Source organism: Pseudochaenichthys georgianus, chromosome 3 (assembly GCF_902827115.2).
Source record: "Pseudochaenichthys georgianus chromosome 3, fPseGeo1.2, whole genome shotgun sequence".
In the NCBI taxonomy this organism is placed as follows: Eukaryota; Metazoa; Chordata; class Actinopteri; order Perciformes; family Channichthyidae; genus Pseudochaenichthys; species Pseudochaenichthys georgianus.
The window spans coordinates 18,718,726-18,732,981 of NC_047505.1; the positions used below are offsets into that span (position 1 = coordinate 18,718,726).

Genomic DNA, 14,256 nt, shown 5'->3' on the forward strand with positions numbered 1-14,256 from the left:
AGTTACTCCTTACTTGGTTTTCAAAACTCTTATCAACATTTAAATTGATTCTTTAATAATGGAGCATAGATATGTCAGTTCTGTAATTAGCTTTACCCTAGTAAACATTATTCAGCTGAACACACAATCATATTCAGTTGGAACAAAACCACATTGGTTTTTGTTCCCCCTCAGTTTTCACACTGCTGCAACGCTGTCACCAAAGTTGCCACCTTTGCTAATTTCACATACCAACCTTTTTTTTTTCGTCAGCAAAATTGCCTTTATGTTGTTGCCGGCTGCCTCATAATTTGTTTCTTTTGTACAATGACAAGTCTCCCAGGTGAGCAAAGTTGTTGTTGACTCAGCCTAAAGGAGAAACCACGTTGGTTTGGAGAGGAAGGAGGGTTGCAGAGTGCAGTTCTCACATGAGTCAATACCCACTGTCTCTTTAACTGGGTAGCCAATAAAGTTCCCCAGAACACACACACACACACACACACACACACACACACACACACACACACACACACACACACACACACACACACACACACACACACACACACACACACACACACACACGACAATGACATGGTGAGCATGGCAAGCCAACTAACCAACATTCCTATTTGTCTTTAGGTTTGGTAAGTAGTGTAAAGATACCTGTAAATAATTGAGGATGAATGTTATTCTCAGTTTGGTTTTACTGCCTTCTTCCTAAACACAGCAGCTCATTTAGCTTACATTGCTCATTAAAACCCTGAGAGTTGTTCTGCCTCCTGCCTCTCTCAGCTCTGCATGTCAGGGTTGCAATGTAGTCAAACAAATCCAGATGTTTATTATACTGTCACATTCTAACACGCCCCTCATATTTCATTGCAGGCAATTGTGGGCTACTTTGACATTTTCTTTGACAAAGGCTGCAGCAACAAGGTAAGCAGCATCGGCAACAGCCAAGCCATTTAACGGAAACTCAATTATGTTCACGCTTTAGCGTATCCCTCCTCCCTGAGGCGTTCGCAGGCAATCGACGGGCGTCCTAGCCGACTGCTGATATAAGCACTTACCCAACAGAGCCGGCCAGTTGGAACAGCCGATGCCAAGCTCTGTGAGCAATACAGATATGCCTTTTGATTGCACTGCCTTTTGTACCTGAGACTCAAACTGCATACTATGGATCATCCAGAAAACTAAGGGGGCAACTATGTATCATGTTATTATCTGTTTGCTTTATAAATGCTGGTTAGGTTAGGTTTCTTTTGCAGTGCAGGCTAGGCTATAAAGGTTTAGACACAGAAGTGTAAGAGTGGATTGACTGTAACAGACACCACAAAGTAGAAGATTGATACCAAGGACTGGTGCTGTTCCTTTTAAAACTGAACAATACTCATTCAGGATCTCCAGTAGGTTTTCCTGTTTTTAAAAACAGGTTTATTCTTCTTCCTTTCTTTATTCCTAAAAATATCATCTTTACACAGAACTACTTATAAATAAAATCCACTTTTTAAATTGTATTGCTCTCTGTAACTATTGAATATGGGCTCACAAGAAACTACATAATTCTGGATAGCATAGTTGCTTATGTGCTCAAATTAGGGCTCATTGCTATTGTTTTCTGTCGATTTTTCCAGAAACTTATCCAAATGTAATTTTAAAAGTGGTCCATTACTAAAAATAGATTTGATGTGCTTAAGCATTTAAAAGTGTTAGTTTTTTGCAAAATCCACAATGTGACAAAGTGCTCCTAGCTGTTAGGAGCGTTATTTGTGACGTCAATGCTGTTTTTTTCTCACTATGTTGCACTAGGTGATGTTCTCCACGGGTCCTCAGGCAACAAAGACACACTGGAAACAGACAATCTTCCTACTGGAGAAGCCTTTCTCTGTTCAAGCAGGTCAGTAACACACAGTCCACGTCCCCTTTAGGAAACAAACCGTAGATTTTTTTCAACAGAACATTAAGATCTTTTACTTTGTCAACTCTCATGAACATATTACTTGTCCAAGAGTTTGCATGTGTGGATAAGCTCCATTATGTGTTTCATTTACGTTTGCGAGGTATGGATTTACTTTCTTTCATGATTTTATTTTCCTCTCGTGGAGCTTGGTAGTGTGTCATAGCGAGCCGCGGCAGGTAATCTGTCTGTGGTGGAGATGTAGTCAGGCTGGTTGACACCCGTTATGTGTCACCCACAGAGACAGCGAGGGATCAAAACAAATCACATTCAGCCATCAGAGACAGCATGTAAAACTTCATCTGATAGCCGCTTGCAGGCCTCTGAATCATGACACGCTACAAGAGGAGCTCTTTGCAACTGACCAGTGAAATATTTATAGAATCAGCGTGTTAGAAGATTAAAAGAATATTAAACGTTTTAGCTGTGAGGCGTAGCTAGATGTTCTCTGAAATAACAGGTTCAAACTCCAGCAGACATGGCTGAGCATCTTGTGTCACATTTTGCTCTTTTACTTTAGTGTGTCATCATCTGGGCAAAAACCTGATAACTTTAGCACACGTGTTTTTACCATTTTGATCAAATCTGGCATTGCCAACAGGGCAGATACTACCCAAAACACTTTTTAAAAAACAAAACGATAATAAAAAAACTGATTCTCACAATTACCAGAAAGCAGTGTTTCAGTGTCTGTTAAGTATTTGACATATCTTGTCATACTGTTGCAATAGAGCGCCACAGTGACGCGTCCTAAAACCCGGAAGTAAGCTGCGCATGGGCTCCTTCGACAATGCATTCTCCATAGGATTTGGAAAATAGCTGGAAATAAGGTCTGTGGTTGACACACATTTAAGAGACAGATCACGTTTTGTTCAGTCGGATAATATCCACATGTCTACCCTACTTTTATAATTTTTTTATTGTAAATCGAATCGATAGATTTATGATCGACAGATTTATGATCGATAGATTTATGATCGACTCTATATGTTCAAGCTTTAACTGTTTAAAAAAGTTACACAGTTTGGCTTTAATGCAAAGTGAAACAAACGGTAGCAAAAACTTTGAGGCAAATGAAAAATAACTAAGGCACTTCAAGCTGGCTTTCATTTTTGAGACTTTTAGGATTTCAGGAGGTTTTCTATCCATAGTTTTTCTACTCATACTTGGAGTACAACTGTATACATACTCTGTATTTATCCAAGGAAGTACCTTCCTGATCTCGGAGTGGTTTAGCAATTAACTAAATACAGGACAAATATATGTTTTTATTATTACCATTGAAACAAACTATAAAAGATGCTTACTACTCCTACTCTGGCTCTGTGCGCGTTATCATAGTGGGAATCGCAGATGTGTCTGCTGATGTGGGGATGGATGAGCCTCTGTGCGAGCTGTCCACTTGCTGACCAGATATTAGATTGAGTCTACTGTAACAAATGACCTGCGGCGGAACGGAGATGCTTGATGTCCGGCGGGCCCTTAGCCACGCTCAGCCGGGGCGATAAGAACATCAAAACCTCTGACGTTGCTCTAACGCTATCGCAGGATTCACACTCCGCTGGCTCAGATAAACACAGCTGACTGAGAGCTGAGCACGACAGTATGCTAACACAGTACGGCGCGGGAAGCTGCAGGGCGAAACGGAGACAGATTTATTTTTATTATCTGGTGCAGAATGTCAGGCTCTGTTCCCTCTTTCAATTGTGCAGAGCAGAGAAACCTCATGAATGCAGATGCACCGTACAGGGCTCGAGAAAGTTCTGAATGGTGGCTTGATGAACATGATGTCAATTATATCATACATATGGCATTTACAATTACTTTTCAAAGAAGTGGGACACCTACAGTATAGGTGATTCTTGACCAATGTTTTAGGATCATCACCTTGTGAAGGATCAATGCCTTACTAAGAGACTTGGTGTTTTGTTTTCCTTAGATTTTTCACAAATTTCACAGAAGTTACAACATGAATAACTTTTCCCTCCCTATTTCTCTTCTTAAATTCAAAGCTCAAAAATAAGTACCAGAAACCGCATTTCCTAAAACAGCCCCTTGAGGCTGGCTACAAAAGCGAGTCAATCCACACATGCCCTTTTCACACTAACGCGGTTCCAGGGCCGGTTCGGAGCTAGAGCCTGAAAAGCACCGGTTTTTCCTGTTCACACCGCAGCGGAGCCGCCTCTAAGCTCCGGAATCCGGTTAGTTTCAAGCACCAAAAAATGGACGGTCTAGAAGCAAGAACCGCATATGTCACGCTTACGTCGGAGGGGGGCGAGATTAACCTGAGCTAACAGTTTATGGCGAGTAGCCTACGGAAAATAAAAGTGTAACAAGCAGTAGCGCTGAGCAAAATGACTAGAACGCAATCACACACTTATTAAAAAAAAACACTTTATAAAGTCAGGCAACACTAACCAGGCTTCGTGTGATTCTGTTTATTTCTACCTTACTTTGACCATCCGTTCGCTGTTATTCTTCATTGTGGAGAGCAGGCAGAAGTTTTGTTTTGTATTATAGCAGCTATTGGATGGAATCAATACACATGGGCTGCACAGGTTGTCCTGTCCGACTATCACAAGTAGAATCATGATGAAAAATACGCCGGTAAAATGTGCCTGTAGAAAACGGCTTATGCCACAATAGGATAGCAACAACAAGTAGTCAAGATAGTCAGTTTAGCTTCGGTTGCTATGCTAACATCACCCATTTATACCAGAGACACTTTCATAACAGCGTTGTGATACCAAACAGCGTCAATTCAGACTGACACACATTCACTTATGGGGAATTGGGGATATGTATCAGCTGCTTTTGTGACAGTTGGACAGTGAATACTTTACAGTGGCCGCTGCCTTGTGAGCTAACGGGAGAATAAACTCCGGTGGAAGAGCAGCAGTCGGTAAATGCTGCTGAAACACATTAATAAACAATGAACCAAGGCACTCCGGAGAAAAGTATAAGGTTGGAGAAGTCGTTATTTGATTTAATCTGGCTTCGTATGATTAAAAGCAACAAGATCATCGACCCGACGCAGTCCTCCATTGTTGTTGTAGTGAGCGCCGTTGGAGACAAAATCAATGACGTAAACGGTGACGTCATGAGGCAGCAGTAGCAGCACCAGTCGGGCTCTGGGCGGTGTGAACAAAACGGGGGCTGAAAAGAAGAACCGGTTCCGAACCAGAAAAGCCCTAGCACGGAGCTAGAACGGGAACTGAGTTGGTGTGAAAGGGGCAATAGACCCCCATGTTAAAATGAACCGTCAAAATAAACATGAAACAGTCTGGTTTCCATAGTTAATCTCCCTATAATTGAAAAACTGAAGGGGGATGGGTCTTATACGTCATGCATAACTTCAACCTCTTGGCGTGTTTGTGTTGCTGCGAAAATGTTTGCATGCATATAGCGGATATTGCAGTGGGGTTAATTTTACAACAATTTGAAGGGGCCCTGCGCTGACCATACCTTGCTTGTTAGCTCATTAACTTGAAATCACAGTTATCGTTTATTTCGGACGAACCACAAAGCTAGCCATGTAGCACTACCGAGCACATTAATGCTCGAAAGAAGGTGAACACTTTTCATTTGGGCATTAGTGCCACTTAGCCAAAATGTAAATCGTTCAAATCCACCAGCTGGCAGTTTTTTCCCCTTGTCTGTATAGCCTTCCTACAGTTGATACACCGTTAGAAGTATATCAAATGCATTTTTACAAAATTGTTAATGAAGATGAAAAAAACATTTTCCTAACACAAACCACTTTCAGCAGAGCATTTGGGCTCTTGGAGTTACCTGAAGGCATTCTGACACATGTAAACACACACATGTTCACAGTCTGAGCTCAGAACCAGCCAGTTCCTATCCATAGCTGAGTCTAGCCAAGTTTAAGGAGGAAAATGTTAAAGAAAGTACAAAATGAATGTGGAAGTGTGTGAGTGAGCGGCAGGTTATTGATGTCCTCGATCCACAACGGCACCCTGACGGTCCACAGCCTCCTCCAGGGGCCGTAAACCAGAAATTGAGTTTTTAACAGCCTTTACTGGCTGCCTGCTATGCCCCTATGGAGTACTTTACAACACACACACACACACACACACACACACACACACACACACACACACTGCTCCTTTACACGCTGAAATTCACAAGAGTACTTGCATAGTTCTATACTTAACTCCCTCTGGCTGTAAGAGGAAACTTCCTAAAGTCACCTTGAAGATGATAAAACTTTCTTACACACAGACACTCACACACACACTGGACTCTCCTCCTTGGTGTTGACTGAGAAGCACCTTCAGCTCTGAACGGCTGTATCGAGGGGCAGGGCAAAAACATCCAGTGGTTTGTTCTAATACCGACTCTGTCTGTGGTGATTTATCATAGCGGAGAACGAATCCTATTTGATGTGTTTGTACGAGTGCAGCAGTAATTAACTCTGCGGCCGCTCTTCTGTGGGAGGTGCCGGCAGAAGAGAGAAGCCACGCAGCAGGCTGGAACAAAACATCCCTGCAAATTCTCCCGGCTGGCAGCGTATTAAATTGAACAGCGAATCATTTGTCATGCTTTGCTGTGTTTGTGTAGCTCCAGTATTGAAGAGGAGGGTCCTTTTATTCACAGCATTACCTTACTTAATGTAACCAGAGAAAAGGAGGTCACATTTTGTTTTCTCCTGCAAGACAGTCCCATGATCCTCGAGGTGAGGCCGTGGCCTGGTTACCTGCGCCATGGGCGTTTCTTCTTGTCTGGACTTCCATTGGACAGTCAGATGGTTTTTGTTCCCTCCCACTTTCATGAGTCACCTCCCCTGTCCCGAGTGGGGCTGTAGCTCATCCAAATCTCCATTCCGCCCCGCCCTCACCTGTCCAGGCTCACTAACTCTCTCGTCCTGGCCCCTTGTTTGAACTCTGAAGGTCCTTGAGCTTTCCAACAGCAGGGGTCGAGCCAACCTTCAGCTTCTTCAGGCCTGTAATTCAACATACTGCTTTTCTGTCTACACACTGGTGCATGGGATTAACCCTTCATCAGCTTGGCTTCTTAGTTCTTCACTGAAGAGTAAGGCCTGAGAAGTAACAACGGATGAAATGAAGGTAGACTGCAGCAAGAGGGAGAAAATCAAACAGATGTGTCTGAAATGTGACCGTGAGCATCAGTGCCGTTTCAGAGAGGGGCTGAACAGGAAGTGGGTGCATTCTATGCTTGAATTATTCCTCTTAACAGATAGGAATCCTAAGAGCATTGTAGACAAACGTTTTTTCTTTTTCATTTTGTTTTTCATGTATACATTTTTTTCTTACGCCTTTATGAACATTTGAATCATTTGTGGAATGCAACATAAAGCTAATGTAGCTCTCTGTCCTTCCCTCGTATTGATAGAGAGGGACAGTGAGTAATACCGATACTAAATACGCCTAACATAAAATCATTGGAATTTCCTGTTTAATTGGACATATTGTTAAGATAAAACTCAGATTTAACAAATCTGCTCTGTTGAAGAACATCATGGTGTTTTTTTGTAAAAAAGCTGAGCCTCAGTACTGTAGTACTTCAGCACAGTCACCTCCAGCCCCCACTGCAGGAGCTACACATACTGTACAGTAGGAGTGTGACTGGTTAAATGTAAATGACAACAGTTGAAATGATTCAGTAGTGCGAGTCTTGTATTTCCAGTGTCATTTCATGGAGGAAGGCTGGGTTTGGCTGTTTCTGTGGGCCTGATTGTGCTTAATGACACTGGCATGTTGATGTACGACATCGCAGTGAAAGGCCGCCTCCATTCCCCGACTCATTTCCACACATGGTTAACTTTTTCTCCCAGCATCTGAGTGGCCAGTTTACTGAAGCCTCTTCCAGGGGGAGTTGGGTCTGACTGATTACAGCAGAGCTGCTGAAGTCGAATTGCGGCAGACATCCGGTTCATATGTTTCAGTACTTTAATGTAAAACATGAGGGGTTAGTTGGACATTTTTCTGCAGTTATTTTGATGGCAAACGTTCTTGGTCCCACACCTTTTTCTCTCCAAAAAGTTCACCAAATGTCAAACAATTATGCCTTTGACCTTAAACAGCTTTTCGCCAACTTGAGTTTGGACTGCAGCCATCAGTGACTCCCATGAGAATCGGGCTCTGTTGCTGTTACCATAGCTAGGGTAAATTGAGGCTACTTTTTTATATTCCTATCAAATGAAAAAAATCCAAATGAGTTTGAATATATATTTTTTATGTACATCCTTAACATTAGCCTATGAACAGAGATTAGCAGTGTTTAGCAAAACACAAACCAGGAAATCTGTGTGAACGTTTCCGTTACAGATGGGCCAACATTGCAACCCATCGGCTATTGGTCCAACAACAAATTAGCCTCTGGGATCGGGCTAGCCATTTTTACATGGGAGAACAAAGTTAGAGTTCAGAGACGATAATTAGGCCTGTATTTACCAAGTAGCCAGGCTTCACTTAGTTAAGAGTTTATTTGTATCTTATAAGATACAAATAATAATAAGATACAAATAATAATAATCGAAAGTCATCAGATGATAGCCAATGCAAACATAGACTGCTCAAACTTTTGATAACAAAATCATGTCCCCCTAACTACAGGTTCTGTATTCAAATGCACATAATTGTTCATTGAAATTGTAGTTTGACCATGGACGCGATGCAAGTTGGTGATGGAGCGGAAGATAGGCCCCGTCTACATTCGTGTTACTGACTACATCTGTACCAGTCTTGCAACATTTACTGTTGTGTACAGTAACAAGCTGAGTCACTCAAGAAAGCCAGATATTTAAATGTTTGGGCCTTTAACTTTCATTTGCTAATTATTTCTGTCATCCGGTCATGTTAAAACACAGCTGTCTCTTTCTTCTTCTGAACTTGAAAAAGTCATTCAAGCAGTGCCTCAATCTATTACCTAAAATACTTTCCGGAAAACCTCAATCTCTTTCCTGAATGAGGTTAGTTATACCCCGGCAAGGCTCCTTATTATACAAGGGGTGATGTCCCAGCCTTGTCTTTACACAATATGGTTATTAAGGTCCATTGTGCTATGTTTCTAATTACCCTGAAGGCATGCTGTGCCTTTTTTGACAACTAAAGAACTTTGAGGAGGTCCCTCTCAACAGCTCCATGGCAAATTTAAAAACTTTACCCAAGTCTTGATTCTGCCATTGTTTGGTTTCTTGTTACTTTTTAATGCTGTACAACGACAGTATTTTTAAATGTACAGTTTTTACTTTGAACAGGAGATGTTGTCTCTACATTTGACTAAAGCACTCGCAGTGTACAGGCGGTGTCAATCTGCCATTTTTCTGCAATGGACCTACAGACCCAGAGAGCGGCGCCAGCCGCAAAGACTCTGTGACAGCGGTGTTGGCATGGTAACGAGTGAGATGTGACAGCAGTGATGGCGAACGCTTCAACGGAGAAAGTGCCACAGTCAGCATTTTTCTCTCCTCGTCCTCTTTTAACCTCCAGCTATGAAGAGTGTGTAGCATGGAGAGGAGGGTGGGGGTGAAAGGATGCTTGTTTGCCGTGTGGTTAAACATTCATTTACCTCCAGCAGTCAAACGTGAAGTTAATCAGAGTGATTATGCGTCATAATCATCAGCCTCCTCTTCCGGCCTCTCGATCGCTCGTGCGTCGTACTGTAAATGCACTTCTTCCTCGCTGCCATCTGGAGTTTTTAGCACGTCCACATACACCCGTACACGATCTTGCTTATTAGCATACATTTAACCATATTGCCTTTACACACATCATCATTTCTGTAAGCACCAGTGTGTGTCTTTGCTCGTACTGCAGAGTCCTGAGCTCAGCAGCACTGTACTGCTGCAGGGCGTCAGGAAAATGTATTTTTATGAGCATTTATTCATTTCTCTTTTATTATGAACCCACTGATTGATTTTTCTGCCTTTGATGTTTTTTAAAGTCTACTATATAAAGGCGTAGATGTTCTAGTTGATATATACTGAGAATGCTAATCAGATTTTTTTTTTTATGATTAAGGATTTTAATTATTTGGTTTGTCTCAACGTCAACAACAACTCTTATTCTCAGCCATTTGTTCACAAACATGTTGGTGAAAAAAGAAAGAAGCAAACAGGAATAACTTAACATACATGCTATCCCAGAACAAAAGCAACTGTTTTCCAAGTGGAGAAAATAAAACACACATCGTAATTTAATTATTTGTTAGAATTATACATCAATGAGCCACACTGTTCCCCCGCACGGGTTTTACTTGGTTCTATTTCAGTAAAGGTTGCTAAAAACCTAATACCCAGCAATTTGAAGACTTAAACGTACCATTTACAAAAAAAAACGTAATATTTGTGACCCGGACGTAATCATTTCGGTAGGAATCAACATGCTTAGGGCCATTATTTATACAGACATCTAGAAGAAGGTGTTTGTATATTTTAGTGTTCTTCCCTGTGAACCATGTGGAGTATATACAATCAGTATATGGAAATGGCAACAGCTACAGTGTCTATATATGGTCCAAGTACAGTATCTTTTTGTTCCAGCTGTCAATTTAAATGAATGTGTCTTCTGCTATTGAGCTTCCCCCCCATTATTATAAATGCCACCTGATTGGAAGACATTTCAAAATCAACTTTGAGGTAAAAACCAACTCTTCCCTCTGTCTTACAGTCAACTTCAATCTTATTTGCCACCAAGTGTCCTGAGAAACTTCAAAGCGTGAAACTCAAATCAAAGTCCTGCTTTTTTTCATATTTACATTTGCACTCAGGAGGGATGGCCGACCGTGTCCCAGATCTTTCCAACTTAACCCTTCAACAGCGGCCTTCTGTGACTCACACTTAAAGGACGAGGGACACTCCAGTGAAGGTTTTTCCTTTATACAATTTGAACGAACTACACTGATTAGTATTTATCTCTTCTTTTTTTCAGGAGAGGAACTCCAGGGAAAGATCACTGTGCGTAAAAACAAGAAGGACCCGCGCTCGCTGTTCGTAACATTTGACCTCCGAGACAGGAAGCTGATTTATAGCCTGCAATAATGTCAGCTATCGCATGACACAACATACAGTAAATATAACCCACATTTTAACTGAACATTCATGTATTCAGAATGTATCTTGTGTCTTGTAATAAATAAAAAAACATGACATATGAGATTCCTTGTGAGTTTGTTATTTATTTGATTCATTGGTACATCATTTAAGGAAGGTTTTGAAATTGTTAAATGTAATCATTGTTTTAAGTGGCATTAACTCAATTTAAATGTGATGCACCTTGAAATGCAGTCATATACACACTGTTGAAACAACTATAACCTAATGTCTAAAAATGCTCAACTTTTAAATTTGGCCCAGTTTTAAACTTAAACGTCTTATGACTTGAAAATAACCAAATCCACACAAACTTAACGGTTGAAATTACTCTTATTGTGCACCTTTACACTCCTGTTTCATCGAAATGTCTAACTAAAGGAAAAACACTGAGACGAACTGTCCGCCAGTTCTTCGTAAAGACATTTTGTCCTTTTGCCAAGTATTTCTCCTAATTTCCCTCCACATTCTCCTCCTTATTGTCCTACTTTGAGCTGCATGATATCTCACCGGAGGCATCATCCATCTTCCGTGAGTTTACTGGGACAACGCAAAATTAATTTCAGCTTTAAAAAGGCTGACTGAAGCCTCTTTACATATTTCATTGAGCAAGCTCTGCTTACAATTAAATATTTGTTCCTGTTCTTCTTTGCCTGAGATGATGAATCCTGGACGATGGGATGGGATAGTGTAGTGGTCTGTGAGGAGGAAGAGGAAGAGGGACAGACTGCGGCTGGCTGCCTGCTGACAGTCATCTCTTGAGATGTATGTTCACTGCTTCTGTGTCCTCTGCCATTATTTGAATAGTCTGGTCTGCACACTGACATGAAATGGAGCATACAGGCTATTCTTTGGATGAAAAAAGTAGAGGCTGTAACTGTTGAATATGTGGTTCTTGAAGAAATACAATTATAATCAGCTGTCTTTTTTTTAGCATGCAGATGTTCTTAATCACCTTATAGTCAGCTATTAATTACCTTAGACGTGGTGGAATTACTACTTTAAAATGTTGTCTGTTAATGTCTAGTGTACTATCAAATGTTGCCTCACAAGGCATAAGGAAGATTCATATTTGTTATCATATAAAAAAAATAATATGTGCATTATTTAGTTTAAAGGTGGGGTAGGTAAGTTTGAGAAACCGGCTCGAGATACACTTTTTGATATATTCCATGGAATGCTCTAAACATCCCGATAGCAATGAATATCTTAAGTGCTTTGACAAAAAATCCATAAAAAATGTCATCTGTGGAAGCCGTAGTACTGTAAAAAGCACGACCAATCATTTTAGCCGGCCCGGCTAAAATAACTGGATGGCCTACCTGCCTGTCAGCCTTCTGTGTACAAACTTATCTCGTGCCCTCATTGGTCATGTGCGCGTTCGTGTGTGTTGGAGGAGGGGCTCTCTGTAAGGAAGTGGCAGATTTCTTCCGCTGTGTATTTTCAAATTCTAGCGCACTCGAGCTGGTTTCTCCAAAATTACCTACCCCACCTTTAACTTTGGTTAAAGTTATTAAAAACCGACTCAGAAACGTTGTTTTTACAAAATCAACATGTATTTAGAGTATTACTATAGTGGCCGTGGCAAAAAAATGAGTCTGTTTAAAAAAAAAAAAGCAGCTGCATGAACAAATCAGACCGCGTGTATAACTGTCATTATTAGTACAATTACAGCACGGTTTTTCTAACGCTGTTACGTACATTCCCTAACACAAATGCAGGTCCAACACTGATGATGATGATGATGATGATGATGATGATGATGATGATGATGATGATGGATGCCACGGGCCCTTGGCTGACCTCCTCCTCTGAATCACTGCTTCCCAGGCGATTCAGATGGATGAGACTTCTTATCAGTCAGGCGACAGTGGGAGGGGTCAATTAATTACACGAGCTCATGTAATTAACGAGCACGAGGAGACACCAAGAAACTCCTCGTGGAGGTTAGTTCACCTCCTCGATCAGCAGTCTCTTCACAAATAAACTATTGAAAAAAGGTTTGTGAGAAAAACAAGACGGACGGATTTTAGGGACTCTCCTCACGTTAGAGAAGGATTTGCGATATAGCCTACGTGCTCTTTTTTCTACTGATGTGTACAAAGCATCCCATGTTCTGTCAGTTCTTTGAAATCCACAAGGGAATCAAATGTAGAGTAGGCCTAGGCCCTATAGCTGTGTGTGTGCAGTAGTCCCTGTACAGCGGACTCTGGAAGACGAGCAGAAATCAATTACAGTTATTCTCTGTTGACAATGTAATTAAAGTGAAGGCGGCGGCTAACACACCGCTGCAGCTCTTATCTGGGCCGTCCGGAGATGTACAAGGGAGGCAGCGCCGCGTGCACAATGAGCGAGCGGACGGAGTGTCCCTGTGTAACCGCAGTAATCACAGCCGGGACACTGCCTCCAACCTGCTCAGGTGTCGTGAAAAAAAAGGTTAAAAACACTCAGCAGATTCGCTTCTTTATTTTAATGAGATATTTTTCTAAGTGTTTGGCCTTTGGGGTTCAGTTGAAACTATTTGATGACATGATAGCATTGTTCTTTAATGTTAAGCATTATCCAACCTTATCTTGGTAAAAGTTGCACAATTATTCTAATTCATTAAGAAAAGAAAAATAGGATAATGGCTAGATATTAATTGTTGAGTAGCCTACATGTTGTAGACATTCCACTAGGCAATGGGTTTTTATCATTATTATTTGTATTAAATGTTATGCCTATCCCATTTTTCGCCTGCATATGGTAAAAACAGCTAACTAAACATCGTGGTTGCTAAGCAACTAGCCTACCTCGTTTTTCGTTAACACGTTTATAATTGGACTGTCAGATCCAACCAACCAGTGTGACTCAGCCAATCACAGGGGAGGAGATATTTCTGCTTTATTCGGCACAAATAATTTGTTGCAATAAAGTGTCCTATTTAAACACGAAACAAGTTTCCCTCCCTTGTGTTGGCTCTGTGTTTTTTTTTTTTTTTTTTTTTTTGCAAGGAGGCCTGAACTGTTTATAATGAACACTCATACAACTTTTCCTTAATTGATGATACAAACGAGTACGCTTGTGCCTTTTTTTTGTTGAAAGGCCTATACATTCCCACACACAGGACTTGCATATACATTGGGCGTTTAAAGGCAGGCTTGGAGGGTGGTATGCGCAATGCAGCGTTTTAGAATCTCCATGGCACTTTTTTCCCTCTGCTGTCACTGCTTACAGTCCAAGCTCTGTGGTTGGCTCTGGTTCCTCC

General features: G+C 41.2%; 1 protein-coding gene across 2 annotated transcripts in view; it reads left to right on the plus strand.

Moving 5' to 3' along the window:
* The window catches only part of prmt3 (protein arginine methyltransferase 3), an 82,723-nt gene extending 71,648 nt beyond the window's left edge, over positions 1 to 11,075 (plus strand). For both annotated transcript variants that reach the window (XM_034075134.1, XM_034075127.2), the window contains exons 14-16: positions 865 to 915; positions 1,789 to 1,876; positions 10,849 to 11,075. In XM_034075134.1, the coding sequence (XP_033931025.1) occupies positions 865 to 915; positions 1,789 to 1,876; positions 10,849 to 10,958 (249 nt within the window). In that variant the 3' untranslated portion in view covers positions 10,959 to 11,075. The remainder of the gene's footprint in view (positions 1 to 864; positions 916 to 1,788; positions 1,877 to 10,848) is intronic.
* Positions 11,076 to 14,256: the final 3,181 nt, after the last annotated feature.